The sequence below is a fragment of the Natator depressus genome, chromosome 8, assembly GCF_965152275.1.
Source record: "Natator depressus isolate rNatDep1 chromosome 8, rNatDep2.hap1, whole genome shotgun sequence".
In the NCBI taxonomy this organism is placed as follows: domain Eukaryota; kingdom Metazoa; phylum Chordata; order Testudines; family Cheloniidae; genus Natator; species Natator depressus.
This window is the reverse complement of record NC_134241.1, coordinates 63720945-63736492: the sequence shown is the minus strand read 5'-3', so window position 1 is coordinate 63736492 and position 15548 is coordinate 63720945. Positions and strand designations below refer to the sequence as shown.

At 43.7% G+C, this 15548-nt stretch overlaps 1 protein-coding gene across 5 annotated transcripts in view; it reads right to left on the bottom strand.

The window, feature by feature from the left end:
- Positions 1-15548, bottom strand: part of NEK7 (NIMA related kinase 7) — a 128217-nt gene that overhangs the window by 60928 nt on the left and 51741 nt on the right. For 3 of the 5 annotated variants that reach the window (XM_074961183.1, XM_074961184.1, XM_074961186.1), the window contains exons 4-5: positions 10886-10948; positions 581-691 (exon numbers count right to left, since the gene is read on the bottom strand). The exons of 1 other annotated variant lie outside the window; for it this stretch is intronic. In XM_074961183.1, coding sequence (XP_074817284.1) covers positions 581-691; positions 10886-10948 — 174 coding nt within the window. The remainder of the gene's footprint in view (positions 1-580; positions 692-10885; positions 10949-15548) is intronic. One more of the 5 variants, XM_074961187.1, reaches the window with a different exon arrangement.

Sequence of the window (15548 nt, the reverse complement as noted above, 5' to 3'; positions counted from 1 at the left end):
TCCCCAGCCTCAGTTTTAGTCAGGGATATTTTTAGTAAAAGTCATGGACAGGTCATGGGCCCGTGAATTTTTGTTTACTGCCCTGTGATCTGTCCATGACTTTTACTAAAAATACCCATGACTAAAATGTAGCCTTACTGATAAATGTTCCAGTCCCAAGAGCCAATCATAAAATCAGCAACTATAAGCAGATTTCTAAAATCTCACGGACTCTTCTATGGGCCCTAATTACTTGTTTAACACAATGTACAGAAGAAGAGCTGAAGCAACTGACCTAATCTCAAATATACCACAGTTAGCTACTGCAGCATAATAAAAGCATTTCCAAACAAATTTGCTTCATTAAGTGGAGGCGCGGTGGGGGAGAACGACTTTGCAAGTTTCTTGTTTGAGTCTCTGAGCACCTGCTCTTAAACAATTAAGGCTTGCATTTCAAATAAAGCAAACACAATATTTGTAATTTAAGAACCAAAGACCCAGTTTATGAAACAAAAGCTGAGCCATTAGAATGAAAAGCGAATAAAAACATAGTACATTGCTCCAAATAGATTATTAGAGGCTATTAAAATAAAATTCATACCTTTATCATTCTAGAGAGGTCTCCAGCATCTGCTAATTCCAACACTATGTTTAGCTCATTGTCTTCAATGAAGGAGGCATAGTATTTAATTACATTTGGATGATTCAGTTGCTAAGAAAAGATAAATAGATGTTTCATTCTACAGCATGTCCTCATCTTAAATCACTGACAAATGAAGTATCCTTTCTTAACAAGGAAAAACTAATACGCTACAGAATACTTTAGCATGTTACGAAAAGTATGTGCTAACATTAATTATGTACATAATGTAAACGTTTCCAGTTTAAGAATTTCCGAACCCATTTAAAATCCATCAAGTCTCAAACTATTATAATTCTGAAATAATAAAAGAAATGTAAATAAATATAAGTTTATTTAGATTAATATAAAACCCCATAATAATTCTGGAGACTGTTAAGCATCAAATTGAATTCAACTGATAACTAATAAGATAAACTACCATAAAATGACTAAAAAGGTCTCCAAGAATTAGGTACGATTTATTTTTTAAAGTTAGTCTTCTATAAGTAAATAAATGTACATGTTAAACTGTAAGTTAATAAATACATGAATTGACAACAGAGTGCATGTTTATGTTTTGCAACAAACATTTGCTCACTCGCTCTCTTTTTTTAAAGTCAGAGCTAATTTAACAACCTTAAAGCTAATTGCATCTTTCAGGAAACTATACTTATTTAAATATCAAAATGAAGCAAAAAATATCAGCAGGCTTCAGGTGCCTGCAGAAGCAGGTAGGTAAGTGTGAGAAATGTGTTGAAGTAGGTTAATACTTGAGTGGAACAGACAGTTTAACTTGTTGATTTTCAACTAGGATAATTCAGATCTGTATATAAGAAGTTAAAAATATATGGTATTTATAGATGCCTATATATGATTTCCTATCTTGCAAGAACATGCCGGTCATGGCCAAACTCAATGTATTCCAAAAACTAAAATTAATCCAAACTGTTGTGTTTCTTGGAAGTCACTAGCCCAGCTGTCACTGTCACATGGTTAGTTTGCACTTCTGACCCTGTTAGGTCTATCTCAAGTGCATCCTTTCAAATGACAGGCCCTGCGCCTTCCCGCCTCTCAGAGTGGAATCCCAAGATTTTCTCACTCACAGACCCAGTTCTAGACTGAAAAATCCCCTTTTTACCAATAGCATTTCCACAGGAGATCCAACTGGATTTGGCACTTGCAATAGGTGTCCCTTCATGAGCTGTTACCAGCAGGTAAATGCAGTGACTAAAAACAGCTTCGTCAAAATCTTTATTTATTCATAGGAACACAGCATCCAGAGAAAAGGGTTAAAATAACAAAGGGCCTACACATGTATCTTACCTAAAGTTTAGGCATCCCTGCTTCTTGGGCCCGGAGTCCCATCTGCCTCCCGGCAGACACTGCCTCCCCCTTCAGCTCAAAGAATTTATCTACTCAAGAGTATTTTATTCCATGTTCCCCATCTGAAAGCCACCATCCCTCCCCTCAAAATAAGTCTTGGGTGGTGCATTCATCTTGGTCAGAGACTGGATTCAAAGGCATTGACACATGTATTGCCAGTGATTGGGTTATCTAAAGCCATTGTCTGCCTTTCTATGAATGGTCAAGGAACTTTGGCAGGAATTAACACTAAGGGTATGTCTTCACTACCAACAAAGCAACACTTTAACATGGCTGTGTAGTCATGGCACCACTGCTGAGAGAGAGAGCTCTCCCAGTGCTATTTAAAAAAAAAACAAAACACCCCACCCCCACGAGGGGAGTAGCTCCCAGTGCTGGCGCACAGTCTACAATGCCACTTTACAGTGCTGAAACTTGCATTGCTCAGGAGTGTGTTTTTTCATATTCCTGAGGGAAAAATTTTCAGAGCTGTAAAGTGGTAGTGTAGACAAGGCCTTAGAACTCACATAATAAACAGCAAAACAAGAAGTATGTAAACAGAGATATACACTATATTCATAAAAAATAGAGATATCTCCCACATTCTTCACACAAACTTAGTCAATTCTGGTTTTGTAATGACTGAAAATTGCATGTCCTTGCTGCTAGTGTGGTGAAGTATAAGGTTAGGTTTGTTTGTTTTTAAAGTAGGTATGTTCTTTCAGGGCACAGAACTAGGTGTTTGTCTCATGCACCCTTAATTCTATCCCCTTGTGTGTAAGCATTACAATAGTCTTGCCCAACATCACAGAAGTCTGTGGCAGAGCTAGGAACAGAACCCAGCTTCTCCGGGTCTAAGTCTAGTCTAGTACCTTGAACACAAGAGAACATAAGAATGGCCATGCTGGGTCAAAACAAAATTTTCACATCTTACATTCCTCTGCCTCATTCACTGTCCACCCTCTTTACTAAATGAAGGAGACTTGGAGAACAAAGAGTTTGTGATTGTGTAGTTAATAACTATCAAAACACACAGGCACAAGGGGCAACATTCTGGGAACCTCAATTCTGACATTTTCTGATTTTTAAGTGCTTGGACTTTGCAAACTTAGTTCTTATATGTTCCTACAGTCTAATGTTATTTTAATAGTGTTTTGTAAGTAATTTCCTTTTATTTTTTGAAAGCAAACTAAAATAAAAACATCCATTATGGATTATCAGTAGGGCTGGAATCCAGGACCTTTTCTGTACAGCCCAAACCACTACATAACTAGGAACAGTAGTAAGCTCTTCTCTCCTATGTGGATCATCTCTAGAATTCCTTCTAGAGATGAAGGATGGTTCAATGGTTAGATGGATCTGGGTTCCATTTCCTGCTCTGCCACAGATTTCCTGTCTGACCTTGGTAAATCCACCTCTTTATGCCTCCGCTCCCTATCTGTACGATGGGGATGTTAACACTCCTTTGAGACATGGAAGTCCTGTGAGGATAAAAACACTGAAGACTGTGAGGCATTCAGATATTACACTGATCGGAATAATACACCTCGACAGATAGCCTAGTGGTTGAAGACGACACAGTCACATATATAAGATTGCCCCACTACTTTCAGAATGAATGTGCCAAAGTGAATGAGAATTTACTTTGGCCCCCAAAGGAGTCCACATTCTGGAAGCTGAAAAATTAATATTTGCTCCCCCTACTCCATCCTGATCTGTGACCTTCAGGAGGTGCAGTGCAGAATCTGACTCAAATTCCATTACCAGCTCTGACAGAAGAAACTTTATGCATCTTTCAGTTACTGCAACTATAAAAACAATGAAAAAATATACTTTCCTGCCTACTAAGATAGGAGTATTAGGCTTTGATCAATAACAAAGCATGTGAAGTGCGTAGAATGCAGTGAAACAGCAGTGACCAGAATTCACGGCACCCAGAACTCCTTCCTGGCACCTGACATTGCTACTGCATCAACCCCACCATCTAGGGCTCTAACTCTGTTCCTGGTAGTACATTTGGTGCAGTTGTCATGTTTGAGATCTTAGTGGGGATGAAGCATGCTCAATACAGATGGAATGTTTTTAGATTTTAGGCAGATAACCTCTAAACAAGCGCTACTGAGCATGTGCACATGACTATTTGCAGAAGCTTACAACTTGCCCAAATATATGTGTAAATTTTAATGAGGACAGCAAATAGTCCTAGGGACAGAGAAGTGCTATCTCCTTTCCAAATTTCAAGTCCCTCCACCAAAGCATGGATACATTAGAGATCTTCAAAGAAGCAACTGGAAAAAAAAATTAACATAGGCAAAGCATACGTATTTCCCCCAACTTCATTCTTGGAAACAGCTGAAGCCTTTTTGCTGAAACCCTTGGACTGCGCAGGAAGAAGGGAAGGAGAGACAGGATACTGAAGAAAATCAGAGGCAGAGAGCAAATTTCAACCTGTATGGTTGAAGTCTGGCCAATTTATGGGAAACTGAAAGTAAGGACTTGTACTGGAAAGTGTACAAACTTAACCAGGCATTGCTACTAGCTCCATCTATATTATGGGGAAGTGGCTGCTCAGCTGGAGCCAATTAGACACTCTACAAAATGTACAATTTGAGGTAATTTACCAAGCATATCTTTAACTCCAATGTTCTTTTGATGACCAGAAAGTTCTCCATTAACCTGTGTGAATTCTGCTACTGCCCAGAAAGCAGAATACAGAACCTCATTTCAAGGCAGGGACATCAAGATGTAGACTGTGGCATGTGAGTTTTTTCCTAGCCCATCTGTCACTTTCCTCCCTCCATCACACTTTCATCTGGTGGCTACTCTCAATCATTCTACCTCTGAATGGAAGGGTACAACTGGCGTTAAACCTACATCAGTGCCCCTCTATGAGCTGGATGGCAAAACACACTGTAGGGACAACTCATCTCCTTGCAAGGAACTAAGGCCTACACTAAAAAATTAGGTTGACCCTGCTATTTCGCTCAGTGTTGTGAAAAATCCACATCCCTAAGCAATTGAGTTAAGATGATCTAACCCCCACTGTAGACAGCACTAGATTGGCAGAAGAATTCTTCAATCAATCTAGCTACTGCCTCGCCTCTCAGGGAGGTGGATTACCTATGCTGAGGGGAGAACCCCTCCCATCAGCATATATAATGTCTACATCTGAAGCACTTACTTCTGAGGAAATTCCGCGCCAAAAAATTATGCATACAATATTTTAAAATTCTGCAAATTTTATTTGTCAGTAAATAAATGTGGCTCCAGCATGGCAGTGGGGAGCACAGGCCAGTGGCAGCATTGAGGTGGGAGATCACCCTGAAGCCCCCACTTCCCCCAGTACAGAGACTCGGCAATTAGGTTGCATCTGACCCTGACACAGTGCAAGGGCTGGGCCTGCCCCAGAAACACCCCGGGGCCCTGCCCCTCTTCGCCAGGTGTCCGTGGGCAGGATCAGCCCAGCAGGATCCAAGTGTGGGGGGACCAGGTGTGGGGTGAGAGGTTTCTGTGTGGGGCAATCTGGATGCGGGCAGCTCAGTGGGAGATCTGGATGCACAGGGGCTTGTTGTGGGGTTCCAGGTGCAGGAGCAATGAGACTCTACAAAGGATCCAGGTTAAGGAGGTTGGGGCTCAGGAGGCGGGGTCTAGGTGTGGGGAGATGGGGCTCAGCAGGGGGATCTGGGTGTGTGGGGCTCAGTGGGGGGATCCAGGTGTAGCTGGTTGGGGATCAGTGGGGTGGGGGGGGTCGGAGGTGTGCAGATATAGTTGGGTAGGGCTTTTCAGGATGAGGGTTTAAATAGGCCTGCTTAACGGGGGAGCTCCAGCTACATGCCAGGCTCCCGCTTCCCCCTGCGATTCCCATATCTCCTTTTCTTCTCCATCCCCCTCCCCAGACTCCCACATTCCCCTCCCCCTTCCTTCCCCACTGCCTCTTCCTCCCACCCCTTCGCCCCCCCCTTACCAAGCCCCACCACGGGCACTCACTGTTGCACAGAGTAGAAAACAGGAAGGCTTCCAGCACAGAGAAGGGGAGCACAACTGGCACTAGGACCCAGGAGGCAATGTCCAGCTGCAGAGTCAGCTGAGCAGAGATACAGCCTCCTTCGGCCATTGTTTGGAGAGGGCAACCCCCCCCCCCCCAAAATGTGCCCATGGTCGTGTGCATTTCCCCCTCCATGCGGCTTCCCTGCTGTTTTCTGTGCCTGGGGGGTGGGGGCAGCATTTTCTGTGGATGTGCAGTCCTGCAGAATCCCCCCAGGAGTAAAGCACTGCAGTGGTGCCACTGTAGTGTTTCAAATGTAGACGAGCCCTAAGCAAATCTATTTCACAACATGATCAGCCTCCAGTAACCCTGAAAGTAATAGTGATAAATTTATTCTAGTGAATCTCCCTTATATGACAATGTGCTAAACGTCTGCCATCATGCCAGATTAGAAAGTTACTCACTTTGTGCAATACAATGGTTCTTCAAAATGTGTGCCCCTGTGGGTGCTTCACTGTCCGTACCCTTGCATCCCTGCACTGCTGACCAGAGAACTTTAGTAGCAGTATCCATTGGGCCCACACATGCGCTGTTCCCCCCTCCTCATCTGGCTCAAGGCTAACTAGCCTTGCACAGGGAAACCCCCCTCAGTTCCTTCTCTACTGCAGAGCCCCTTATGGAAAACTCTGAAGTAGAGGGGAGGGAGCACCCATAGGGGGACACATCTCGAAGAACCATTGTTACTGAACAAGGCGAGTCACTTTCTCTTCTTCTTCTTCTTCGAGTAGTGTCCCTACGGGTGCTCCACTGTAGGTGACTCCTGAGCAGGTGACCCAATGGGAAGCTGGGATTTCAGAGTCGATTCTGTCATGGATGACAAGACTAAGGAGCCAAATCGAGCATCGGAAGCAGAATCTCCAGTGATGGCATAGTGTTCTGCAAAGGAATGCGCAGACGCCCAGGTAGTTGGCGCTACAGTTTTCCGGGTTAGGGAAATCCTTGAAGAAGGAGACCGAGGAGGAAACCGATCTCATGGAGTGTGTGTGGATTCCAGATGGAAGTACTATACTGTGAACATGATAGTGTTTGATGGAGTTTGAGACCCACTTAGTGTCTGGGCCGATAGTGCTGCACCTTTAGACCTATCCACAATGGAAAGGAAAAGCCTAGATTTCCTAAAAGCCAAATAGCAGGCCGAGGCTCTCATAGCGTCCAGTGCATGTAGAATAGCTTCCCTATCATCACAGGGAGGCTTCGGCTAAAAGTTGGGAGGTGAATGAGGTGGTTCTTGTGAACGGCTGAAGTCACCTTGGGGATGAACTTTCGGTGTGTCCTGAGCATGATCTTGTCAGGAAAAAATACTGTAAAAGGGGGTTGTGCCATAAGAGCCACTATCTCCCCTATCCTCCTCACGGAGGTAATGGCAACCAGAAATGCTGTCTTCGTTGACAGGTGTGTAAGTGAACAAGTGCCCATAGGTTGGAAGAGCAGTCTGGTCAGGCCCTTTAATATTAAATTCAGGTCTCACGGTGGGGTAGGATGTCTGGGTTTGGAAAAAGGGTTTGCTACACTCTTGACGAACCTCTTTGTAGCTGGGTGCGAGAAAACTGAGTACCTCCCTGTTCATTGATGAAAAGTTACTATGGCCAGCAAGCATACCTTGAGCGAACTATGGGACAGTCCAGACTTCAGTAGGTAGTCTAAGACTACTGGTAGAGTAGCAGATGTCGCAGTAATTTGTCTGGAATGACACCAAACCTGAAACCTGGTTCGCGTTCAAACCTGATAAGTTCAATGGGTAGCCAATTTCCTACTGTGTAGTAACACTTCCTGTACCTCCTGAGTGCAGGATCTCTCTATATGTTGGAACCATGAAGGAACCAGGCCTTGAGCTGAAGAATCCACAAGTTGGGATGGAGAGCACGTCCTTTGTTCTGTGAGAGGAGGTAAGGAGTGAGTTGAAGAGGGATTGGCAGATACGTCACCAGCTGTGGCAGGTAAGGGTACCACATCTGTTTTGGCCAGGTGGGAGCAGTCAGTATGATATTTGCGCTCTCTTTTTATTTTTAAACAGGACTTTCACCAACAGAGGAAATGGAGGAAAAGCATATAGAAGGCCCTTGTCCCATGAAAGGAGGAGAGCATCCCCTCAGGAGTTCTGTCCAAGGCCTGCACTGGAGCCGTAGCACAGGCATTTTTTGTCCAGATAAGTGGCAAACAAGTCTATAGTCAGTGTCCCCAACTGTCTGAATATGTCCTGGAGTATTACTGAGTTCATCTCCTATTCGTGGTTGTGTGGGAACTTGCAGCTGAGATTGTCCACTGTCGTGTTTTGCACTCCTGGTAGGTAGGCCGCTGATATTGTAACATTGTGGGAAATGCACCAGTTCCATAGCTTAAGTGCTTCTGCACAAAGGGAGGGGTTCTGGCGCCCCCCTCCCCGCAGATTTATGTAGTACATGCATGCTATGCTGCTTGTCATGACCCTTGTGTGTGTACCTCTGATCAGTGGAAGGAAGTTAGCACATTCATTCCTGAGCGCTCTGAGTTTGAGGAGATTGATATGAAGACACACTTCTGTGGGTGACCACTTGCCTTGTGTCGTGAGGTTGTTGAGATGTGCTCCCCACCCTATGAGGGATGCATGGGTGGTGAGGAGTAGTGATGGGAGAAGGGGAGAAGATGTGTGAACGGGATCCCCGTGCAAGCATTTGCTGGTTCCTTCCACCAGTTCAAGGATTGTTTGACCTTGGTGGGTAATGACAGGGGTTTGTCTAGGTTGTTTCTCTTCAGCCTGTGAACAGAGCTGAACCATGACTGGAGACATGGCATGCAAAGTCTATCAGCTTATATACATAGCATGCATGCATACCCTGCATCAGGGTAGTCCCCAGATAAAGTGAAAGTAGTAACTAAAGTTGTTGGGTTTTGGGGGGTTCATTTTTTTTGTTGTTTTTTTTAAGAGAAGAAAAACCAAAGGAAACTCTAAACTAACAGATAAAAGAAAGATTAGTAACTACTTAAGTTCAAACAACAGGTTAACGATCCGATGAAGGGACAGCTAATAGCACGGTCTCTACCCAGGGGCAGCTGACAAGGAACGGAGGGAGGTTCGCCTGCGCAACACTAGTTAGTCTCGAGCCAGACCACGAGGCTGGGACAGCACATGTGTGGGCTAAACAAACACTGCTACCAAAGTTCTCTGACCAGCAGTGCAGGGACACAAGTGCACCTATGGTGGAGCACCCATAGGGACCCTACTCGAAGAAGAACTATATTTTAGTTACTTGAAAGAGTAATTTAAATTCAACCCACTTTAAAAAAAAATCAGTGCATTATTGAACATGATATAAAATGTTTATTCAGTATCTTAGTACGGTGTTTCCTTCAAATGTTTGAACATAAAAGCTTGCAGTTTAAGGCCTTCTGCCTCTGAATACTTGCCTTCTTGTAAGGAAAGGGGTCAACAAACATGTGGATAAGGGGGATACAGTGGACATAGTGTACTTAGATTTCCAGAAAGCCTTTGACAAGGTCCCTCACCAAAGGCTCTTATGTAAATTAAGTTATCATGGGATAAGAGGGAAGATCCTTTCATGGATTGAGAACTGGTTAAAAGACAGGGAACAAAGGGTAGGAATAAATGCTAAATTTTCAGAATGGAGAGGTGTTCCCCAAAGGTCAATCCTAGGCCAAACCTATTCAACTTATACATAAATGATCTGGAGAAAGGGGTAAACAGTGAGGTGGCAAAGTTTGCAGATGATACTAAACTGCTCAAGATAGTTAAGACCAAAGCAGACTGTGAAGAACTTCAAAAAGATCTCACAAAACTAAGCGATTGGGCAACAAAATGGCAAATGAAATTTAATGTGGATAAACAAAGTAATGCACATCGGAAAGAATAACCCCAATTATACACACAATATGATGGGGGCTAATTTAGCAACAGCTAATCAGGAAAGAGATCTTGGAATCATCGTGGATAGTTCTCTGAAGACGTCCACGCAGTGTGCAGCGGCAGTCAAAAAAGCAAATAGGATGTTCGGAATCATTAAAAAGGGGATAGAGAATAAGACGGACAATATCTTATTGCCCTTATATAAATCCATGGTACGCCCACATCTTGAATACTGCGTACAGAGGTGGTCCTCACATCTCAAAAAAGATATACTGGCATTAGAAAAGGTTCAGAAAAGGGCAACTAAAATGATTAGGGGTTTGGAACGGTTTCCATATGAGGAGAGATTAAAGAGGCTAGGACTTTTCAGCTTGAAAAAGAGGAGACTAAGGGGGGATATGATAGAGGTATATAAAATCATGAGTGGTGTGGAGAAAGTGAATAAGAAAAAGTTATTTACTTGTTCCCATAATATAAGAACTAGGGGCCACCAAATGAAATTAATGGGCAGCAGGTTTAAAACGAATAAAAGGAAGTTCTTCTTCACACAGCGCACAGTCAGACTGTGGAACTCCTTGCCTGAGGAGGTTATGAAGGCTAGGACTATTACAGGGTTTAGAAGAGAACGGGATAAATTCATGGAGGTTAAGTCCTTTAATGGCTATTAACCAGGATAAGTAAGGAATGGTGTCCCTAGCCTCTGTTTGTCAGAGGGTGGAGATGGATGGCAGGAGAGAGGTCACTTGATCGTTACCTGTTAGGTTCACTCCCTCTGTGGCACCTGGCATTGACCACTGTCAGTAGACAGGATACTGGTCTGGATGGACTTTTGGTTTGACCCATTATGGCCATTCTTATGTTCTTAAAGTTTATTTTTTCAAGAAATCAAAAATGAAATTAAGTGGAAATCTTTAAGTATTACATTTAAAAGCCTCACGTACAAGACAGAGGACACTTCATCACCATCTACTGTCAGAGTGAAAGAAAAATCAATAAATTATAACTAAACCTATGAAATTCTTTAACAAGTCTTTACCTTAAGAAGATCTATTTCTTTGATGCAGTCAGCCCGGGCTTTGGCATCCATTAAATCAAATATCTGCACAAAAAACCACAAAACATTTTTTCTAACAACAGCAAACACTGTCATAATCATCAATTATTATTTTATAGTGTCACCAAAAGCATGCTAAGCACTTGATGGGAAAACATAGCATTGCAATAAGAACTAACTATTATCCTTAGTGCAAGTTTTAGTACTGAAACAGATGTACTATTGTATAGATGTACTATCAGATACTACTTCTTACAAAACAAAAGCAACTATCATTAGTATATTTTTTCAGTATTTTTCAAGCTTTTTTTTAAAAAAATACAAACTGAGTATTCTATACTGAGTCATGTTCTTCTGGTAGCAAATATGAAATAGTATTTGAAATATTTATTAATAATATTTTCAAAAGCACATTTCTACAGTCCCGAATTAGTATTTAAGAGCATAAAACAACCCAACTGCCAAACAGCACATGACCTAAACAAATGAGAGCCCACTGAATGACAGTCCACCACAAAAAGCTTCAGTATAATTAGCTCCTAAATACTTCATGCCCTCTCAATCAACTCTCCTTTCTATCTTAACTCTGCTCTCTTCATTTTCCCTGTAGATTGCTGACCTTCAGCATCACCTAATGGCTCCTCCACCTCCCACACTCTTCTGTTGGTATCCCTTCAGGTTCCAAATTTGGTACCTTTCTCTCTCCCATCTGTACTCTTACACTTGACAGCAGCATCACTCCCAAGGATTTCATTACCACTTCTATTTATTTATTGACATCTGCACATCTATCCCCAACCTCTTCACCTGAAGTCCACTCTGACACTCCAACTTCCTCTTATTGTCCTGCCATCTCAAGCTTATTGTCTCAGGTACTGAACTAAGCCTCCCTTCTTGATCCTAACTGACAACTACCCTATTTTTAGAGCCCTGCAAATCCACGGGTATCTGCTTTATATCTGTGGACGTTTTCTGCGGATAGCAGCGTAGATGCGGATACAAATTTTGTATCCACGCAGGGCTCTGACCACAAGGGGCGGGCAGGCAGCTGTGAGGAACCGCGACATGGATTCTCCATCTGCCCTGGGCAGGAGGCCTGGGGGGCAGGGTCACTGGGCGGGGGGCTGCTTGGGCTCCCCACCCAGGGCAGGTGGAGAGTCCTCCTGGCTCTTACTGTGGCTGGGCTGTGGCTCCGAGCCGCCCCCCACTGGAGCCAGATTGGGGAGAGACGTGCTGGCCGCTGTGGGGAGCCTGGGTCCCTCCACCTGCCCCGGGGGCAGGGACACTGGGTGTGGGCTGCTCGGGCCCCCTGCCCCAGGCAGGTGGAGGATCCGCTGCGAATCCCCGTGACCTGGCTCTGGCCAGGGAGGGGATTGGCTCGGAGCCACAGTCCTGCCACGGTAAGAGCAGGGGGGGGGAACTGTGGGGAGCCAAGGCGGACCCTCCACCAGCCCTGGGCGGGGGGCCCGAGCAGCCCCTGGGCAACTCCACAGGTCTCCCCACAGCCAGGCCAGCATCGAGCCCAGCCAGGGAGCAGTGAGGAGCCGTGGCGGACCCTCCTCCTGCCTGCAGTGAGGCGAGGACTGAGAGCATCCCCAGACATGTCCCTGCCCCCAAGGCTCCCCACGAGGCCGAGAGCATGTAGAGGGTCCACGACTCCACGCAGGCTCCCCACAGCTACCCGTGACTCTCCCCGACTGGGCTCTGGGCTTGTAACCTCAGTCCACCCCTGTCATAAATATAAAGGGAAGGGTAAACCCCTTTAAAATCCCTCCTGGCCAGAGGAAATCTCCTCTCACCTGTAAAGGGTTAAGAAGCTAAACGTAACCTCGCTGGCACCTGACCAAAATGACCAATGAGGAGACAAGATACTTTCAAAAGCTGGGAGGAGGGAGAGAAACAAAGGGTATGTGGGTCTGTCTATATTCTGTCTTTGCCGGGGATAGACCAGGAATGAAGCCTTAGAACTTTTAGTAAGTAATCTAGCTAGGTACGTGTTAGATTATGATTTCTTTAAATGGCTGAGAAAAGAATTGTGCTGAATAGAATAACTATTTCTGTCTGTGTATCTTTTTTGTAACTTAAGGTTTTTGCCTAGAGGGGTTCTCTATGTTTTGAATCTAATTACCCTGTAAGGTATCTACCATCCTGATTTTACAGGGGGGATTTTTTTTTATTTCTATTTACTTCTATTTCTATTGAAAGTCTTTTTGTAAGAAAACTGAATGCTTTTTCATTGTTCTCAGCTCCAAGGGTTTGGGTCTGTAGTCACCTACGCAAATTGGTGAGGCTTTTTACCAAACCTTGTCCAGGAAGTGGGGTGCAAGGTTTTGGGAAGTATTTTGGGGGGAAAGACGTGTCCAAACAGCTCTTCCCCAGTAACCAGTATTTATTTGGTGGTGGTAGCGGCCAATCCAAGGACAAAAGGGTGGAATATTTTGTACCTTGGGGAAGTTTTGACCTAAGCTGGTAAAGATAAGCTTAGGAGGTTTTTCATGCAGGTCCCCACATCTGTACCCTAGAGTTCAGAGTGGGGGAGGAACCTTGACAACCCCCCAACGTAGAACCCTGAAAATCCGCGGATATCCACAGATAATTTTTGAGGATAGCGGATCGGATGCAGATACACATTTGTGTATCTGCACAAGGCTCTACATATTTTTCTTGTCTCACGATCATAATTTCACTATCATGACTCTTCTTTCACCCTCACCCGCCAGCCACACTCCCACATTTTCCTCATTAATATAAACAAAATCTGCCCTTTCCTCACTAACCTCACTGCTAAGACACTTGTTTCTGGTCTCTAATCTCTCACCTTGACCTTTATAGCCTCTTACCCTGACAGCCCTGCTTTTCACCTCTTTTCCACTCTCCCATCTGCTCAAAATACCACTGTAAAGTCTTGTCCTGGCCTCCTCCCATGCCAGCCACATCATTCCTTTTACTGGCTTGCTGACTCTTATGATTTAGGTTCTTTGTCCTCATCTTACAACGTCTATCCTTCTGCTCTCATTTCCTCCAAATATCACTCTGTGTTTGACCCTACTGCTTCCTTTGATTTTCTTTTACCCTGCTTTGCATGGTCCGTCCAGCCCAGTATCCTGTCTACCGATGGTGGCCAATGCCAGGTGCCACAGAGGGAGTGAACCTAACAGGTAATGATCAAGAGATCTCTCTCCTGCCATCCATCTCCACCCTCTGACAAACAGAGGCTAGGGACACCATTCCTTACTCATCCTGGCTAATAGCCATTAAAGGACTTAACCTCCATGAATTTATCCAGTTCTCTTTTAAACCCTGTAATAGTCCTAGCCTTCATAACCTTCTCAGGCAAGGAGTTCCACAGTCTGACTGTGCGCTGTGTGAAGAACTTCCTTTTATTTGTTTTAAACCTGCTGCCCATCAACTTCATTTGGTGGCCCCTAGTTCTTATATTATGGGAACAAGTAACTTTTCCTTATTCACTTTCTCCACACCACTCATGATTTTTATATACCTCTATCATATCCCCCCTTAGTCTCCTCTTTTTCAAGCTGAAAAGTCCTAGCCTCTTTAATCTCTCCTCATATGGAAACCGTTCCAAAACCCTAATCATTTTAGTTGCCCTTCTCTGAACCTTTTCTAATGCCAGTATATCTTTTTTGAGATGTGAGGACCACATCTGTACGCAGTATTCAAGATGTGGGCGTACCATGGATTTATATAAGGGCAATAAGATATTGTCCGTCTTATTCTCTATCCCCTTTTTAATGATTCCGAACATCCTATTTGCTTTTTTGACTGCCGCTGCACACTGCATGGACGTCTTCGGAGAACTATCCACGATGACTCCAAGATCTCTTTCCTGATTAGCTGTTGCTAAATTAGCCCCCATCATATTGTGTGTATAATTGGGGTTATTCTTTCCGATGTGCATTACTTTATGTTTATCCACATTAAATTTCATTTGCCATTTTGTTGCCCAATCACTTAGTTTTGTGAGATCTTTTTGAAGTTCTTCACAGTCTGCTTTGGTCTTAACTATCTTGAGCAGTTTAGTATCATCTGCAAACTTTGCCTCCTCACTGTTTACCCTTTCTCCAGATCATTTATGTATAAGTTGAATAGGATTAGCCTAGGACTGACCCTTGGGGAACACCCCTCTCCATTCTGAAAATTTAGCATTTATTCCTACCCTTTGTTCCCTGTCTTTTAACCAGTTCTCAATCCATGAAAGGATCTTCCCTCTTATCCCATGACAACTTAATTTACGTAAGAGCCTTTGGTGAGGGATCTTGTCAAAAGCTTTCTGGAAATCTAAGTACACTATGTCCACTGGATCCCCCTTGTCCACATGTTTGACCACCCCCTCAAAGAACTCTAACAGATTAGTAAGAAATGATCTCCCTTTACAGAAACCACGTTGACTTTTGCGCCACAATTTATGTTCTTCTATGTGTCTGACAATTTTATTCTTTACTATTGTTTCACTATGTAGCACTATAAATTATTTTTTATCAGATTTTTTTCTGTTTATACTGAATGCTTATCTCTCACAGATGCTCCTCAGGAAAAAGCTGAGTTATGTTCCCTTACATTGATCAAAAGCAGGCTCTATTGAAGAAAAGTGATCAATGAGTCAAGAGCCAACAGCTTTTTCCTG